Below are 19,400 nucleotides of genomic sequence, written 5' to 3' on the forward strand. Positions count from 1 at the left end.
CGGAGCCATCTTTTTGTCTCCTCGGCTCCTCCGAGAGACCATTCGAACGCTGGACAGTTCAGCCCCTCAAAATGCACACAGCAGTGATGGTGCGTATATTCACAGAGATGTGCAACTGTCACCATGATCAATTTTAGAACCCTTGCGTCACCGCCAAAAGGCAGCCTGTACTCCTGAGAGCAGAGTTACTTCCTATTTTAGTATATGTGCTGCCGAAGCAAGCACGAGCAGAGTTACTTCCTGTCAAAGTGGTCCTAGGACCGTCCAGCCCTGACTTACTCAGGGGCTTTCAAAAATGCTGACTCAGGCTGTGAAGTGTGTAAACCTGGCAATTCACAGGCCTGTACCCCTGGGGCTAACAATACATTATATGTTAATAAAAAAAATTAAAAATTATATTAAAAAAATGCTGACTCAGGGGCCAATCCCAACCTCTTGAGTGAGCCTTTCTGGAATGGGGTTCCCAAGAATGTCTATTTTAACAAGGATTCCGGATTCCTACATACATGTGGCTCTACCAGGAGCCAGTCTGTTTCGTGCCTGGCCCTGTCTCAGCCTGGTGAAGGCCATGGGCTCCTCAGAATACAGTTTTCTAATGAAGAAAATAAAATATGTAAGACGACAAAGGAAACCAATTATGCTAAAATATACTTGTCAAAATATTTTTCAACGTATTTGTCATATCGTGTTCTATTACTTCCTGGTAAAGACATTAAATTAGCCATCGTCTGAAATGGGCCACACCTGAAATGTGATATGAACATGTGACTGATTTCTCTGGTGACAAAGTCCCAGCTATGTCACTACTACTGGGGCTCGCTGCCTCCATAGCTCGCAGCGGAGCAAACGGCTACGTTTATTCACTGAGATTTGTAAAAATGAGAACTTTTTTCTTCTCATCTTAAATTCACGGTTGCCCCTGCCAGACCCTCAGGGAGTTCGCAGACCCCAAGTAAGAACCCCTGCCAGAGTGCGGGTCCTGGCACTGCGTCTGGAGAGAAGCCTTGATTCCTGTCAGCCCAAGACTCACTGCTCGGCAGTGCGCCCCGCGAGAAACCCCAGCACGCTTCCAACAGCGTCCCCTTGGACCTCGGCGACCTTGTTTTGGTTTCTAGTACTTGCTGCCAAAAGAGCATCACCATCACCTTTTACGGGGCCGAGTGTGTGCCCGCTGTTCTCATCACGTAGACAGACCTACTCCCTTAATCCTCCCAACAAGCCAGAGATGGAGACACGATCACTAATCCCATTGCCCAGATGAGAAGACGGCAGCCCTGTCATGTGACACAATCAGCCGAGCCTGCAGAGCTGGAAGGTGCGGGAGCCGGGATTCTAATCTCAGCATCGCGGTCCCTAGACCTGAGCCCTTAACCAGGAAGTGGCACCCCAGACCGCCTGGAGAACCACAACTGATACACCCAGGACACAAAATGAACGGAAAATACACCGAGTAATTCAGGGGCACCTCGCTGCTTGGTCAACAGAGCATGTCGGATCTTGGGCTCATGAGCCCTGTTTTGGGGGAAGAGGTAGAAAGCCGATCAAAGAAGGACATCACCTACAGCTCTTCTGCAGAAACGTACCGGAACTATTAATAACGTAGAAAAGAAATTGCAGAGGAATTCCAGAAGGAAGGATTCCGACGGTCGCATCTTCCCATCGATATTGATCATCTTGGGAACTTCTGGAATAAGGCTTATGGCGGCTTTGAAAAAGGCATCAGCTGTAAGACAGAAGAAAAGTCCATGTGTGAGAACTCTGAAACATTCAGGTTCTGTTTTCTTCTTCTCCGGGCCTGCAGGCCTGTCCTGAGAGTTCCGTGGAAGTCAGGCCACGCGGAGGGCCCCACACAGCGGGCAGGTCCTACAAGAGGGTTTCTGCGACCTTCACTGACTTGTTGAACATTCAGCTGAGAGGGCACTGCTGTCCCCTCCCAAATCCCCCTCTCTCCTTCCTCCCTCACTGAGCAGCTCAGCTCAAAGAACCACAAATGGGCTTTAATAACGAAGTGAAATAAGCAAGTGGCAAATTTTTACAGAAGTCACAGCTGCGGGGACTGAGGGCTCAATCTGGACTGGTTCCCAGAAGCCTCCTGTGCCCCGCGTGCGAAAGCACAGCCCCGGGGCCCAGTTCCCAGATGGGAAGCAAGATATGGAAGGACAAGTGCCCAGTCCTACATCAGCGTCCTGGGTACACGGAGGTTTCCATCCTGGAGGCAGAGCGGGGCGCCGACTCCGGGCTCTGTCTACACTAGCACGCCCCGGATTTGTTAAAGAAATAACTAAGACATCTGAAGCAATCCACACATGGACACACACACACACATACGTGCACACACACATGCACACACAGGCACGCACACGCAGCTTTAGAGATTTCTGACGAGGTGAATCATTCCAGAGAATCACTTGGGAGATGAAGTTATTTATTTATTTCTTGTTTAAAGATTTTATTTATCCATTTGACAGAGATCACAAGTAGGCAGAGAGGCAGGCAGAGAGAGAGGGGGAAGCAGATGCGGGGCTCGATCCCAGGACCCTGAGATCATGACCCGAGCTGAAGGCAGAGGCTTTAACCCACTGAGCCACCCAGGCGCCCCAGGGAGATGAAGATGTTTTTAAAAATATTTAGTATACCGTCAAACCAGAAGATCTCAAAGGATGAGAGAAAGCAAGGCAAGGAGAGAGGAAGCGGAGAGCGGGGTGGAAAGTGGAGGAGCCAGGGGGGAGGCAGGAACAGGAGGGCAGAGAGAGGAAGGGCTGGAGGTGGGGGCCGACTGAGGGAGGCAGAAAGAGTTCTTTCTAGAACTGCCAAAGCATTCACCATGAGAAAAAGCCTCAAGGACAAAACAGACCGAACATCGACCTGACAAGAGAAATCTTAAACTACCCAATAAGATCAAACGTTTGCATGGTCCAAATAAATACACTTCCACGGCGAAACGACTTCCAGCGATGCGGAGAGGACACGGCGCTGGCACACAGCATCCTGAACTCCCACCGGAACCCCACGCAGCACCCCAGAGCGGCACATGCAGCAACAAACGCCTCCCTCCTGGCACCAAGACCTGTGCTTAATGAGAAGAGTCTGCGTCTACAGCCAGGGGCGGTAGAAAGGTCTTCCTTCTTCAAAGCAAAAAAAAAAAAAAAAAAAAAGACAACAACAAAAGCAAAGGCAGCTCTCTCAGAGCTTTCCAGAAACTTCCTTCCCAAGCTGTCTCTCCCAAATGGAACTCACACACCTACCACATTCACCAGGCGGTGAACAGGCACTGTGAGCACAGAGAAGCGGGAAGAGTCAACATCGGTGTGCGACGGACGTGATTACGGGACTTAACACCTACTTACTCAGAGCCTGTTGTGTCCTTTGGTCCTGGGGGGGTGGGGAGACACGAAGCAGCCAACATCGATCTTGCTGGACAGAAAGAGATTAGATAAAGGACCTCTGGGAAAAGACACCTGACATCGACTCTGGCAGACAGACGCAGAGGCTGCAGGTTCTCCTGTCGCAGGTACCAAGAGGAGTAAAAGGTAGCATTCGAGGGAATCATGGAGACTCCTAGGCCCTGCCGTCAAGTAGTCTGTATTCTTAGTCCTCGACTGTCCTATGGGGAAGGCGCAATGATTTCCGTGTCCACATCCCACATGAGGAAACAGGCTCAGAAAGTGAGTGGCCAGGTACAAGTAGCCCAGGGTCGGTCAAGTCCATCATGCACACTAAGCAATACAATCAAATTGGCATAAAAAAATATATATATATATATGCCTGCAAATCATCGATCTGATAGGGGGTTTATATCTAGAAAACATGAAGACATTCTCCAGCAACAGCAGAACAGGTTACCTGATTAACGATGGGCAAAGGACCCAAACAGACACTTCTCCAAAGAAAACAGTCAAGTAGGTCAACAAGCAGGTGAACGGATGCCCAACATCAATGATTATTAGAAACATGCGAATCAAAGCCACAGTGAGATTTCATCCCTGGGAGACAACAGGACGGGCACCGTGGAAAACCGAGCGCTGGCGGAGATGTGGAGAAACTGGAACGCTGGCGCTCCCCTGGTGGGAGCGTGAAACCGCGCAGCCGCTGTAGGAAATGGTTTGGAGGCTCCTTAGGAAGTGGACACAGATTTAGCACCTGCCCCCGCAGTTCCACGTCCAAGGGTACCCTCCAAAGAAATGAAAGCAGGGACTCCAACAGGCATGTGTACAAGAGCGCTCACGGAAGCACTAGTCACAAGAGCCAAAGGGCAGCAACAACCCTAATGTCCACCAGCGGATAAACAGAGAAGCAAGCCACGCACAGCGTTCAGCCTGAAAAGGAAGGAAATTCTGACCCGGGCTCCTACATGCACACACCGGAAACCATCATGCTGAATGAAATAGGTCAGACAAGGGGACACACGCATAGGATTGCGCTTCTGGGAGGCAGAGTCGAGTTCGTAGAGCAGAAAGCAGAACGGGGAGAGGGAAATAGTCACTGTTTCATGGATGTGCTTTTCAGTCGGTTTGGGATGATGAAAACGTTCTGGAAATGGATAGAGGTGAGGGCTGTCCAGCACTGCCAGTGCACCTCAAGCCAGGGAACTGCACGCTGAGAACTGCTTACCGTGATGCGCTTCACGACACTGAGATGTAACCTCACTACACGAAAAAGAAACAGAATCCACCACGGACGCCACCCCCTTTAAGCTCGGGCAGGCCTGGACCCCACCGGGTCTGGCTCTCTTCCTTCTGCGGGAAAAGCTCTCTGCCCCCATGGCTCTATAGGAATTGCTTTCGGATGAAAACATGAAGTCCATAATGTACGAGGTGAAGAGCCTCTCTTAGCGGAAACGAAAAAATTCTGCTCAGAACAACTTGAAAGGCCGTTTATTTATTCTATTTATGTGTTCGTTACCAAGTGGCCCCGAGAAAAGTGCCTATTATTATGCCTCATTAAAGGGAGAGCAGCTTTGCGCCCGGCGCTCTGTTCCTCACAAATGCCCCCACTCGGTTCCCATTGCAAAGGAGAGGGCTAAAATAAACAGTTATTTAGGGGCTGGGGCAGGCAATGTTCCAGACGGTTCCAAAGCAGATTTTTGTTTCTATCCTCAGAAGACTTACTCCACATATAAAATCTTATCTAGGAGACTTCTCAATTCTGACTTAGTAATTAGGGCTCCAATCCTACTGTATATGAAAACAGTTTTTCCTCCCGGAGTTCAGAATAACCTCATCAATACTGTAGAACACTTTTGTGGCTATTAAAAGCCCCGGAAGACAATCCAAGATAAAATGGGCTAGATATGCTTTTTTTTTAAAGAGAGTACACGCAAGCAGAGGGGGCAGCGGGGGGTGGGGGAGTGGGGCAGAAACAAGGAAAGGGAAGGGAGAGAGAGAGAAAGAGAGAGCATGCACACGCATTCAGCAGACCCCCAGCTAAGTGCAGAGCCAGACACAGAGCCAGATCTCAGGACCTAAGCCAAAATCAAGAGTCGGATGCTTAACTGACTGAGCCACCCAGGCGCCCTAGTTTTGTTTTCAAGACCTACACAAAAAGGAGAAATCAGATTCCCATCCACAAAGACTATTATTCATTCCTGTTTCACTGGGGAAAGGAAAAAGCAGGTATATGGACCAGCTTCTCCACGCTCTATCTTTTTCGACCTGAATCTTCTGAGGTTTCATGAAGAACCACCAGGCTTCTTTTCCACAATCCACTTACAAAAAAAAAAAAAGAAAGAAAGAAAGAAAAGAAAAAGATGTCACCCAGACCTGGCTGGCCCCACCCGAGCACTGCTTCTGTTGGAGACCCTTCTTGGGGTGCTGACCCCTCTGCAGAACGGTGTTCTGCTGTTTGCTGCACAGGGATCAAGGTGTCCTCCAGCGCCGTGGGCTACTGGCAGAGGGTAGACCCAGCCACCATCCGGGCTCACAGGAAGAGGGACTACGCTCCCCTCAGAGCCAGTTTCCTAACACTCCTTTGTTGTAAGAATCATCAGACGCCTTGCAAAAAATACAGGTTCCCAGGCTCACTATCGCCAACGGGATGGCTTCATGGCAGCTCCTCCCACTGTGTGTGGCTGCTACCTACACGCACGTCTGGGCTCTGGTAGGACGAACCTCGAAACTGGGATGCGAAGTGAAAGGGGTCGATCGCAAAAAGACCTGTATTTTAAGACGGCATTTTTAGGAAATAGTAAGCAGAGGCAAATCCAGAAACACAAAGCAGATTGGAACCGGCCTGGACTTGGAAGAAGGGGAACACGGAGTGACTATTTAAGGGATCTAGGGTTTCCTTTTGGGGTGGTGAAATTGTTCTGGAATTAGTGGCAACTGCTGCACAACTCTGGGAATGCCCTAAAGCCGGATCAATTATACACTTAGTAGAAGGATGGATTTTATAATACATGAATCAATCAGTTCTCACTAAGTGGTCATTTATACGAATTTATATGAACCCCCAGGTGCCACCTTACATGTATTAAACTACACCATCCAAGACAGAAATTTGGAAATCAGGGGGCACCTGGGGTGGCTCATGGGGTTAAAGCCTCTGCCTTTGGCTCAGGTCACGATCCCAGGGTCCTGGAATCGAGCCCCGCATCAGGCTCTCTGCTCTGCAGGGAGCCTGCTTCCCCGTTCCCCCCCCACCCTCCACCTGCCTCCCTGCCTACTGTGATCTCTGTATGTCAAATAAATAAATAAAAATCTTAAAAAAAAAAAAAAAAGGAAGGGAGGAAACAGATTACTGGTGACTTTTATTTTGAGGCTTTTTACATTAAGTTGTACCTTCCTTTATGGGAATTTTTTCAAATGAGCATGAGGTAACATTTTTTTAAAATAAAAATCATTAAGAAATAAAAATAACGTCCAGGTCCGTCTGTTTTTCAACTGTTTTTCAATGATTAACAGGATAGTACCCCAGTCACCCTCCGTTCGAGAGGACATAAACTCAGACTGGAACTGTCACGTCTGAGAGTAAGGTCATTCTTGTATCCCTGGTGTTGTCATAGCAAAACTGGACTCAGTACATGAATCGTAAGAGACAGTCAAGAAGCGATAACCCACCTTCAGAGGCGGTGTTTGTTTTTTTTCAAGAACCCATTAGCTCGGGGCTAACGGAAATCTTTACTATTCTTCAGAGTCATAAACTCCCAGGGTTAAAGGAGAGCTCAGAAACAATTCGCTGCACTCCCAAAGAGACCTCAGAGAAATCACGTGCCTTCCTGGACAACAGAGACGGAGAGCTCCGAGGCCAGGGAACTCTAGGAAAGGCATCATCATAATGTCTTAGGACAAGACGTCACAAGGGGGTGAATGAGTCCCCTCGTATCCCTTGAATCTACTGGATTAAATCGAGATTCTGGCTCTACTCTCTCGAGTTCTATCAGCCCTACTGCTGCAACGTGGGACATGGCCCACGACACCTCAAACTTTGTATTTTGGATTTAATGTTAATGTCACCCCTAAATTCGTCTACTGAAATCCTACCTGCTCCTCAAAATGGTATTAGAAGATGGGACTTCGCAGTGGTGAGATCATGGGGGTGGAGCCCTCATCAACGGGATTAGTGCCCTTGTAAGAAAGGCCCCAGAGAACGTTCTCACCCCTTCCACACACGAGCACACAGTGAGAAGATGGCAGTCTATGAACCAACGAGTCCTCACTAGACACTGAATCTGCTCTGGCTTCATCTGGGAATTCTAGCCTCCTGAACTGTGAGCAACACGTGTCCATCACTGAAGCCACGCAGTCTATGGGGTTTCCGTTATGGCGGGCTGAACCGTCTGTCATCAGGATGCACCACCACCAAGGGGGGGTGAGGGGAGTGCCTTCCAGTAAAGCCTCGTGGTCCAAATGGCCGAGTTCTTACCAACAGAGATTTAATGCTGCTTCTTACTAAAGCGTGTTTCCGAAATGGACTGTTATTAGAGCGGTTAAGCTGGAGGATTTAAGGGGCCGTTATTTTTCTAATATATACACAGGGTAAGATTTTTTAAAATATCATATTTTAAAAATATGAGTGCCTAGAAACAAGTACATACTTCATCCACGAATGCTTACTGGTTATCAGTGATGGCTGAATCTAACCTTGGTCCTGCCTCTGCTTTATGCACAAGGTCCCCCTCAATTCACGGAGTATCGACGCATTGTGAAAAGTCCACTGTGGTCCCAGAAATGACTTCTCAGTTCCCATGAGCCGTCCACATACCTGAGTCCTGTCTTTGGGGTCATGCATGGTCGACACACTTTTCTCAAATCCCCGCGGCGGCTCACGGGAGACCGTGAAGGTGTCTCTGTGGAGATTAGGTCCGGAGTTCCCCCGAGCAGAAAGGAAGAAGTCTCTCTCTCATCTTAATCCTGGTTCTCTGTTTTCTACATAAGCTTATCAGACGTTCAGTCTCTAATAATTGGCCGCCGGCAACCACAGGCACCCAGGGCCAGAAATCACACTTTGTATCGTGGTTGACAGGAGCTACCGTAACCTCGGGGAAGCCCGGGGGTAGAAAGAGCACGGGAAGTCCCATGGGGCCACTTATGAGCTGGACCCTCCTGGGCCAGCCCTGTGACACTCTGGAACCTTAGCCTCACCGTCTGCAAAACGAACACCAACGACCTAGCAAACGCCACGCGCCGAGTGGGACTAGAACGGCTTTGCCACGGGTTCGGGTCTCGCCCCAAACCATCCTCCGAACTTCATCTCCTGCTCGTTGCTTCCAGATGCGCTGTGCTTCCAGCCACCAAGCCTCTGCCCCCACGGCTGCCTCAGCCTTCTGCCTCATTTGAGCGTAGAGACGTCCTCCCGTTGAGGCTCTTCAATGCCACCTTTTAGGAAGTTTTTTCTTTTCTTTTTTTTTTTTTGCTCTCCCAAGCCAAGTGTCCTCTCTCTCTCTCTCTCTCAAATTCTCTTGCACGTTTTAGGAACATCTTGCACAACGTCTATCAGCAGCTGCCTTGTCTACGTGTAAACCGACAGGCCCTCCCCTACGAGCATGCCGTCTCTTTAAGTACCTTCTTGTTTGGCGCAAGGCTGGGCACGGTGGCTTGTGCATTAAAAAATGGCCAAGAAATGCTGGCAGGAGGAGGCATATTGGAGATATTTACTAACATAAAGAGTTGCGCACACTTACGGGGGGGTCTCCCCTGCCCCTTTTCTGTGGGTTCTATCCATCCCAGGCCCTAATACTCCCTAAGGGAGATGGACCATGCATGTTGGGACCACGCATGTGCGTACAAGCTTCATGCCCCCTGCCCACCGGTGAACTCTGCTCTGTCTCTGATCACCAGAGAGGCCGCGAGGTCTGGAGAAAACAGTCATACTGGATGTATCCTTCAGAAGACGGTCTGCCAATGGAACTGGTAAATACAACCTTGAGCACGGACCCCAGAGACTTGGTAAGTGGATGGAGGCCATTTTTCTTCATCGCAAGCCACTTGTTACTCTCCAGGAGGAGGATAAAATATTCTCTCCTCCTCCACACTACTGTCCCAGCCTCCTCCGATGGCAGTGATGGTCCACGGTGGCTGGTGGCTGTCACCACACTCAGCAGGCCGTGGCCTCCCTCTCCTCTGTGCTGCTTCAAGGTCCTCATGGATTGAACCAGCACAACAGCTTCTTTCAACAGGTCTATGCACGTCGGCCTCTGTTTGAATCTCACCTACTTTCTTTTATCTAAGACTATGAAAATAAAGTATTTATTTTTACTTTTCTTAAAGATGTTATCCATTTGAGAGAGAGACAGGGGAGAGGGAGAAGCAGGCTTCCTGCCAAGTAGGAAGCCTGATGCAGGGCTCGATCCCAGGACCCTGGGATCATGACCTAAGCCGAAGGCAGACGCTTAACCGAATGAGCCACCCAGGTTCCCCAAGTATTTAAAACCTACTACAGGACTTGCTTCCGAATAGCAGGGTTCCTTAGGAATTATGTCCATAAAATGAGAGCATTCGTACCATTTTATATATACGTATGGATATTATTAAGAATTATCAACCATTATTATTGTGTGATTACCACTCGTTCATTCAACATTTCCTGAGCACCCACATGGTAGGCATATGTTGGACAAGATAGGTAAGATTTCATGGAGCAGATAGTCTTGCAGTGGAGGAAAGCAGACGATTATTCACATATTTGCTTGTTAAGTAACACCAGGGGTTAAATCTAATGAGGACAAAGTGCCAGTATCAGGATAACACATTTTTTTTTTTTTAAATTTTTTCCTTATTTATTTGACAGAGAGGGATCACAAGTAGGCAGAGAGAAAGGGGAAAGCAGGCTCCCCACCGAGCAGAGAGCCTGATGCGGGGCTTGATCCCAGGACCCTGAGATCATGACCCGAGCTGAAGGCAGAGGCCTAAACCACTGAGCCACCCAGGTGACCCAGGGTAACACATCTTATAAAATAATCCAACTTAATTCAGTTTGTTTGGGGGTTGAGAGGCCAAGGATGGTGTCCTTTAAAAGGGGGCTTGTGAGCTAAGCTCTGAAGGATGAAATTGCAAAAAACAAATAAAAGAAAGGAAAATTCAAAGGGAGGGGAGAAAGAATTCTGGAAAGCACTATTATTAATGAAAAGACTAAAACTACTCTGCTTGAATTGTGTTCTCTCTCGTTTGTTTGGAGGAAGCCCAGTTCTCGTTTGTTTGTTTGCTTTCCAGGAGAAGTCAGTAGGGTTCATCTTTAAAAGAACAATCAGCTTTCCTGTCATTTCTCAAGGTTTTGCAGATGAGAAGTTTGCTCTCGGAACCCCGAAACCACAGAGCTATCATAGCATGCAGAGCACCACAGCGTACTTCTGTCTTCTGAGAGACAATTAGATGAGGTCGGTATTTACTGAGCAGCTACTGGGTGCCAGGTGAGCCAAGTTCTCGAAGTATGTCCTCCTGTGCAATCTGCGACAGACAGTTGCCACAGCTGAGATCTCCACTTGACAGATGAGGAAACTGAGGCACGCAAGGGCCAACTTGTCTGAGTGTGTAAGTGGCAGAGTCAGGATTAGGGGACCTGAAAGTCACCATCAGTGAGGGACGCATCCCAACATCCTGCTGTTGGCCAAACACCACGGGCTTTCACAACTCCCGTGCCTTTGCTCAAGCTCTTTCCCCCACTTGGAATGCCAGTGGGTCCTGCTTCCCTCCCTGCTCCTCCCAATTAACATGCGCTCCCCTTTGAAGACCAGCTCCAACAACACCTCCGCTATAAAACACCCTCCTTTCTCAGATTAGAAATCAGAAAGATAAAGGAACAAAGCCAAAAATAAAGGGCCAAAGAATCTGTTCTTGCTCTGACCTGGTAATAATCTTCTAGAAAGAACCACTCGCAAACAAGAGCAAGAACTTATCCAGAGACCCGGCTGAAAGAAAAGGTCCACGGGCGTCTCCAGGCGAGAAGCACGAGTCTTCTGTTTCTCCCTACTACTGGGGGCACTGGCTGGCTTTGAACAACCCTGGCCCACCGGCAATCCACTCCACGGGCTACACCGGTATGACCAAAGGACCAGAACTGGGCCTCCCTTATAAAAGCCTTCGTCAGCATCCTACACGGGGCTGGCTGAGAGTTCAGCGGGAGTTTAACATGAGGCTGGACCCAGTCCCCGCAAAGCCACTGCCCGACACAGAAGATACAACTGAGGCTGAATTGGGGAGACCAGAAAATGATTTGGGGGGGGGGGGAGACTGGTTTATTACTATTTTTTAAGATTTTATCTTATAGAGTGAGAGAAAGAACATAATGGGGAGCAGCGGAGGGAGAGGGAGAAGCAGACTCGCCGCTGAGCAAGAGAGCCCGATGCAGGGGCTCGATCCCAGGACGCTGGGATCATGACCTGAGCCGAAGCCGGATGCTTAACTGACTAAGCCACTCAGGCACCAGGAGAGGACTGTTTTATAACCAGGGGTGTATGGGGGGGCAGAGAACAAAAGTGGCCCATTTCCACAAGCTTCATTTAATTTCTATGCAGCCTTCCCCGGCTCGGTAATTGAATGTATAATTTATTTTGGCTAGCAAGTGCTACGTGTGGCTTTCAGAACAACACTAATAGGCTTCTAAGGTTCAGTGCCACAGCATTTAGAGAGTGGACTAAGAGTCAGCAGATAAATTATTAAACGGGAAGTGGACGCCACATTCCCGCCCCTCCTGCAGGAGCCTGAAGTGTGGGGCGAGGCAGACGGGGAGTCCCGGGCACGGACACCGAGGGCACTAACTCCCCGCACAGAGTGTACCGGCCCGTTCGGACACTGCTTATCTCCCGGTGTGGACTGAGGCCATCACGAGGCAGCACCACAGGGCAAAAGCCACCCAGGGCTCTTGTCAAATATTCTTGGAGCAGCAGATCTTTGATGATGGGGGAGCCTTTATTTAGCTTAAGAAATTAAAAAAATATTAATATTTAATTTAAATATTAAAAAAAAAATTTAACCCCATCTAGGGTTCAGTCATAATAAGCTTGCCTGGGATCTACAGTATTTTAGAACAGGGTCCTGAGTTTCTAAGCTGGGAAAAGAAAGATCAAGGCTTCTAGAGCCTCTGTTCACAGTCTATAGCTCTGATAGCAGCAGCTCATAAGCCGTTCCGAATGGTTCAAGTTATGCAGAGCTCCAGAGTTCCCCCGTGAAGGCTACCATTCCAGAACTTTTAAAAAGGGAACCAGTTTATAGTAAGATTTTAAGTTTCTTACATCAATCTAAGCTAATCATCTGATCTAGTCTTCCTTTTGCATAGCATCGGGGGTTTAGGGGTGGCTGTTCATTTTTGTCTCACCTTGTTTCTTGCTAACCCATCATGCTTACCAAAGCAGGCACCGGAAGAAAGTTCCACGTTCACCGACACACACCAAGGGCAGGCGGGGAAAGTAGATAAGCAATGCCCAAGGTAAGAAAACACACGGCCATCACGAGGAGGACGGTGCCGAGCAGGGCAGACTGGGAAGGGCATCCAGCCAGAGCCGAGCTTTTAGCAAGAGTGGCAGCAAAAGCCACCCTAACCAGGGGAGGCTTCTCATCACCTGCGCGAGAATTAAACAAACAAACAAACAAACAAACAAAAACCAAACCAAACCAAACCCAAGTATCTGGGGGAAGATTATTTTAGAAAGAGGGAATGGCAGATACAAAGACTCTGAGTTAGAATGCTGCTTCGCATGTTCAGAGAACAGAAGCAAGCCACTGTGGCTTAAGGACGTGCCAGATGAGGACCAGGGGCAGGCAGGCCCCGGATGGTCTGAGGACTCCCAGGGAAGGAGTCTGGTGTCTTTCCAGATGTGGCAGGAAGCCGCTGGAGTTCCCAGGAGTCAAAAGCAAAGCTTAACCCCTCAAAAGGAGCAGGGGTAGCAATCACGGGTGAAGGCCGCGGGGCCCAGAGCCACCCCAGGTGAATGAAGATAAAACATTCTAGAGCTGCCGTGGAAGGTCGGCTCTCTGACCAACCTGGAGAATCCGCCCAGAGCAACGGCAGCAAGCGGGGGACGGCCAACCCTGGCGTTGTCAGCTGGGAGCTCACGGAGGAGATGGGAGCGGAGGGCCGACCATCACTGAAAACACCGGCCCCCCTCGTACGTGGCCACACAAACCTCCCAGGCCATCCCTCAAGCTTCCCCAATGCTGGCCCCACAGATGCTCTACCACAGCAGCAAGCCACGCGGCCGGGAGTCAGAGCCGGCGCGGACCGCCCACTCCTGAGCCCCTCCCTGCCTCGGCTCTGCCCTGGGAAAGGGGCACCAACCACAGGACCGCAGCCCACGGCTGTTGGGAGGACGGAATTAGACAGTATGTGCAGAAGGGCTCTTGACACACACACACGCTCCAGCGGTGGCATCTGGATCTCTGGCACGCCGCGGTACGGCTCTGTGCGCGGGTCCTTGATGCACAACGTCCCAGGAGGTGACAAGCACATCCTGTAGCAAACACCTGCCTGAGGGCTTTCTCTCAGCTCGAGTGTGGAGCAGGCGAAGGAGCCAGGGAGGTGATGATCTAGAAACAGCCCTCATGCAACGACAGACGGAACAGATCAAGAATGTACATCCCCTGCCCCTCGGGTGGGGCAGCGCCAAGGCCGTCCGACACCCCCTCCCAGCGGTCCCTGGTGGCAATGAACCTCAGCTGCCCACAGCGGTTACCTGCCTAGCAGCGCACCTTTCATTGGCTTCCTTCCCTTCCCCGTCTCAGCCCCCCAGCACCTGACTGACACTCTCGGGGACTGCCGCCCAAGTAAACCGTCTGGCTCCTGAACCTTGTACAGATATGGGTCTGGGGCAGAATTTTTTTTTTTTTTTAATAAACACTATATCCTTTAATAATAAAAACAGAACTCCTCATTGGTAACAAGCCAGAAGAAAATCAACATCACACAGCAAAGGCTGGGGCAGAATTTTTATCACTAACAGCAAGCCGGACAGAGTACCCTTTCTGTACTTATTAGCTTCCAGTTTTAGGTCTCTGGGGTTTCAAACAAACAAACAGCAACGAAAAATAAACAGCCATGTCCTGGGGTGAAGCAGTCCTAACTTGTAAAACTCTCTAGGCACACCTCTCCTGGGGTGTCGCGCTGCCTGCCAGGCCTGTGAGAGACAGGTTTCAGAAGGGCCTTGCGGGAAGGTAGCTTCACACTGTCATCTGTCTGACGCTATAAATGTGGGCACAGCCAGCGCGCTTCCTGCTACAGATACAGATTTAGAATTCGTTTCTCCATTAGTTCTTTCTTTCCTTTCTTCTTGGAGGAATCTCACGCTACACACACCTACCTGAGTCAGCTTTCCTAAACAGCCAGGGAACGAACAAACACACACACACACACACACACACACACACACACACACACACCCCAGTCGGCTTTCCTAAACAGCCAGGGAACACTCAAGAGGAGAGAACAACAGGCTTACCTTGGGAGAGGCACTGGTTGGCCAGGGCAACCTGACCGGAATGCAGGTAGAGATTGAGGCGCGTGAAGATGCCCACCAGCGAGGGAATGGTGATGAAGCAGTAGGCAACACAAGCCTAGAAGGACGGAAGAAACATGGCAGGTGACGTGAGCAACACCCCCACTGCAGCCTGGTCCCCCTGCTTTTATCCATCACATATTTTCAATTAAAAAACACTGACAAGGGGCGCCTGGGTGGCTCCGTGGGTTAAGCCTCTGCCTTCGGCTCGGGTCATGATCTCAGGGTCCTGGGATCAAGCCCCGTGTTGGGTTCTCTGCTCGACGGGGAGCCTGCTTCCCTCTCTCTCTCTGCCTGCCTCTCTGCCTACTTGTGATCTCTGTCAAATAAATAAATAAAATCTTAAAAAAATAATAATAAAATAGGGGCGCCTGGGTGGCTTGATGGGTTAAAGCCTTTGCCTTCGGCTCGGGTCATGATCCCAGGGTCCTGGGATGGAGCCGCACATCGGGCTCTCTGCTTGACAGGGAGCCTGCTTCCTCCTCTCTCTCTGCCTGCCTCTCTGCCTCCTTATGATCTCTGTCCGTCAAATAAATAAATAACATCTTAAAAAATAAATAAATAAATAAAATAAAAAAATAAAAAACACAGACAATAACGAAATCTCCTTCTGAGCCCCAATTTTCTCTTCTCGCCTCTGCAGCACACCCCAGATGCCTCTCTGGGAGGAGGGGGGCCAGGCAAATAAGAAGCATAAGGGGATAAGGAAAATAAAACCTCATCTGTCATAGCAGGAAGTAAATAGGTTGACACCTATTAGTGACTAAGCAGCAGGCTTTTAAACCAATTACTTAAAGATACGGCAGTAATTAGAAGAAATTGCTCGAAAAGGTTTTGAGGTGGTTGGCTCTTGAGAAAAGAGGTATAAAGTCAGGGCAGGGACAGTATGCTTATTTTCCACTGTCCTCTTTTTGATCCAATTCCATTAAAAAAAAAAACAAACCACAGATATGGATTGCTTTGGTAAAAAGACTTTCCAGATATAGGCACGAGCCAGAGGTAATTCAGCTAGCAAAAAATGCAATCCACCTCTCAACACGGCCCACCCCACCTCTGCCCTTAACACGTGTCCAAATGGAGACTTCTCTGGTCATTTATCTTGAAGAATCCCAAGAAAAGTGGTTCATCCATACATACTTGAGAAGGAAAAATTAATCTGGAAAATCGATACTTAACCACCCCTCAGGACACACTTGTCTTTTTCTGGGAAGACCAACTTAGAAACTTGCAAATGAAACAACTGGAGGTTCAAAGTCAGGGAGTCTTATCTCTAGAACCTACCCGGACAAAGGCAGCCGTCTTTCTGGAATGATTTCCTTTCATTACTTTCCTCGTTTCCATTGCCAACCGGTTTACACTCTGGATTTGTTAATTAAAAAAAAAAAAAAGGAAGACTTATGAGATGATGCTGACTCAGATTACCATCTTCCTAGAGATCTGGATGTTAACTGCATACAAGTCAACAAGAACCAGCTACGTGGGGCCCAGACGGGTTAGCTCCGAACCCCGACATGCCAGAGGGGTCATCTCCCTGCCTCAGTCTCAGCCTTGAGCAAACATCTCCAACAGGGTAAGAACAAAAGGCCCTCACTCAGTCATGCCTATCAACTGGCATTGTAAATGACATTTTCTGGTTTAATGAATAGCCAGGGTTCACTTCATTTCCAGAAATCCCACACACTAAGCTTGAGATCTTAGCGATCCTAAGAGAAACCTCCAAATCCGAGAGGCAGCACGCAATTCAGCGATGCAATGCAGACATGAACTCTAAGGACAGAAACAGGAGCGTCCACATCATGCTCACGTGAGGCCTACGGGTGTGTTCTAAGAGCCGTGCATTTCTCAGCTTCCTTCACCACCACAACCCTACGAGGTGGACACAGTGAGCTCCCCCAGCCCCGATGTACAGAGGACGTCTTTACCGTTAGGCCTTAAATTCAGGAACACCACATAACCTGCTAAGCAGCAAACAAATATAAAACAAGGCTGTTCTCCTTGAATTTACACGAAGCGATTAAAGCCTTGGGGAATCTTTCCACAAACGTGAAAAGTTCAGACCCATGGTTCCCAAACTGTGTACCACGGCATCCTTGAGGGCTGGAGCAAACTCGCAGGGGCACCCACAATTTTTTAGGGAAACAGAGCTATGTTCCATTGTCGAGCACTGTGGAAAGCACCGGCCTTAGGAAGCTCATGGATTCAACACCAGACTGTGCCCTGTTCCTCACGGCGATGTCCTAGCTTGGGAGAAAGTGGGTTCTCAACAAGCTGCTCTGATTACAAGTACTGTGCAAAAACCAATGAGGGGAAAGAAAAATCAACATGGAAAACGAGGGTAGGGTTGCCAATCCGAGGGCAAGGTTTGAGAAGTGGTACAGTGCCCAACAAGTTATAGTCACTGGGATTATTTAAGAATAAAGATATATTCTTTTTCTTTTAATTCACATATATTGTTATTTCTAAGAGCTACCCAGTTGTTAGGGCGTGAACACTTAAGTTCTTCGGGTCTAACTTCTTAATCAACAGAACTGCTATTTCTTTCTTTGCTGTGGGGACACCACACAGAGCTACCAAGAACCAGCTAGCCTGGGACTCCAGTTAAGCTCTTAGAGCCATACGTTAATATTTCCGTAACTCATGAGTGCAACCCACTTTGCTGCTGACATATGGGACTGAGAATATGCTCATTTCAGAGAAAAAGAGGTTAAAAAAAAAAAAAAACCCATGCAAAGACTTAAGCAAAAATTGCAGATTTGATTAATCTTTGAGAAACCGGCTTTTATGCCCTGAAGAATAGAAGTGTTACGGGGCCACAAGACTCCCAGATTAAACTCCATGCTTGGCAGATAGTTAATACTTATTGAGAAAACAAATGAATAAATGAAAATCCTTACATGAATCAACTGCACAAGAACAGGTTCCAGGTTGCAAAACATTGACCGAGCCTCAACGTAAAAACTGAGCTGTTGTTCAAAATCACGGCCAAAGGAAACCTAGAAGCAAGGGAAAAGGTGCTGAGAATGTTACCCTAGGCACCTGGGAGCACACACCATTGAGAAGAGTTTCCCTGAGCTTCGACAGTAGGGAAAGTCTGTGATGTCAAGTCACCAAAAATATGAATGGGTGGAAATGTCCAGGGTATGCAAGGGCGCGTGCATGCGCGCACGCGCACGCACACACACACGCGCCCACACACACGAATTTACACTTGCCTCTGCAGCACACTCCAGATGGCTCTTTGGCAGGAGGGGAATAGGCAAATAAGGAGCAGAAGGGGGTAAGAAAAATAAACCCTCATCTGTCATAGCAGGAAGTAAATAGGTTAACACCTGTTAGACTTTACATGACTCTGCCCAGCAGGTAACTGGAATATTACTATTACTATTACTACCTCTTCTTTGTGACATGAGCACGGGAGTAGAACATAAAAAGACCAAAGGGTAGTACAGAACAGTATCTCAGAATGTAAATCATATTTCCCAGGCTAGAAGGAAACGCCTGGAAAGAAAATAATGGACTTTTATTTGTCAGCTGTGGCCTTTTCACAGAACATAAATTTGGTTATTGGGAGCCGTTGGTCAGAGGGATTTCCCTAATAAGAGCCACACCTTTTTGCTTCCTGATGGGGAGTCCAAACCCGGCAACTTACGGGTGGCCGGGGGAGCCAGAAGTGGAAATTTCTCCATCAATAAAAATTTATTTCTTCAAATTTATGAACAGCTGGTTAGGAGGACATCCTTGACTGTTACAGCAATCATTTTTGCCCAGAGGAGGTTTAACAGTGCTATTTCCATTAAAGCTATCAGGTTTCCCATCCTATTTCTGCATATTCTTTTCCATTCTAACCGGGTGGCTCTCAGACAAACCCATAAAGGGATAAAATACCACCTGATCATCCTATAAATGAAGGACAAGGAGAGTCCCAAGGTAAAAGGTGCATTTCTCAACACAGCAGTTGAAAGGTTAATTCTGATTCTGCATGAAAATGGATTATTTTACCTACAGAGTCAGGAAGGATGAGGCTGACCCCTCCTGTTGAACAAGTCACATTTTCAGGGTCCTTTTCAAAGTGATCTAGTTATTTATCTCTCGGTCAGCTTTCCTCTTGACATTTATATTAAAATAAGGCGCCAGCAGAGGTTGCTACTTAAGCTTTGTGCACAAAGAAGGAAAACAATGGTGGTTCTGGCTAGGAGGGGCCGCTGGGGGGCGACTGGGGGAGGGGTTGTTCCCAAAGAAGGCTGTAAGAATCCCTTCCACTCTGCCTGGCCTTTTGCAGCGTCCTTGTGGACCCCGCCCCCCACATCTTGGGGGTGGAGTCTACTTTCCCGTCTCTCCAAGGGAACAGCCCTGGTGACTGCCTTGACCAACAGAATGCAGCAGGATTGGACGGCAGTCACTGAGTGATCGCAGGACTTTGGTCTTAAAAGGCCCCACAACTTCTGTCCATGCCTGCACCATACAAAACAGCTTGGCTGAG

General features: G+C 48.6%; 1 protein-coding gene across 2 annotated transcripts in view; it reads right to left on the reverse strand.

Annotated features, from left to right (window-relative positions):
• VPS35L (VPS35 endosomal protein sorting factor like) overlaps positions 1–19,400 on the reverse strand; it is a 115,917-nt gene that overhangs the window by 20,523 nt on the left and 75,994 nt on the right. For both annotated transcript variants that reach the window (XM_082714893.1, XM_082714894.1), the window contains 4 exons: positions 17,815–17,913; positions 16,202–16,279; positions 14,864–14,978; positions 1,584–1,723 (listed from right to left, as the gene is read on the reverse strand). In XM_082714893.1, coding sequence (XP_082571019.1) covers positions 1,584–1,723; positions 14,864–14,978; positions 16,202–16,279; positions 17,815–17,913 — 432 coding nt within the window. The remainder of the gene's footprint in view (positions 1–1,583; positions 1,724–14,863; positions 14,979–16,201; positions 16,280–17,814; positions 17,914–19,400) is intronic.

This window comes from Mustela nivalis (assembly GCF_964662115.1).
Source record: "Mustela nivalis genome assembly, chromosome: 19".
Classification (NCBI taxonomy): Eukaryota; Metazoa; Chordata; class Mammalia; order Carnivora; family Mustelidae; genus Mustela; species Mustela nivalis.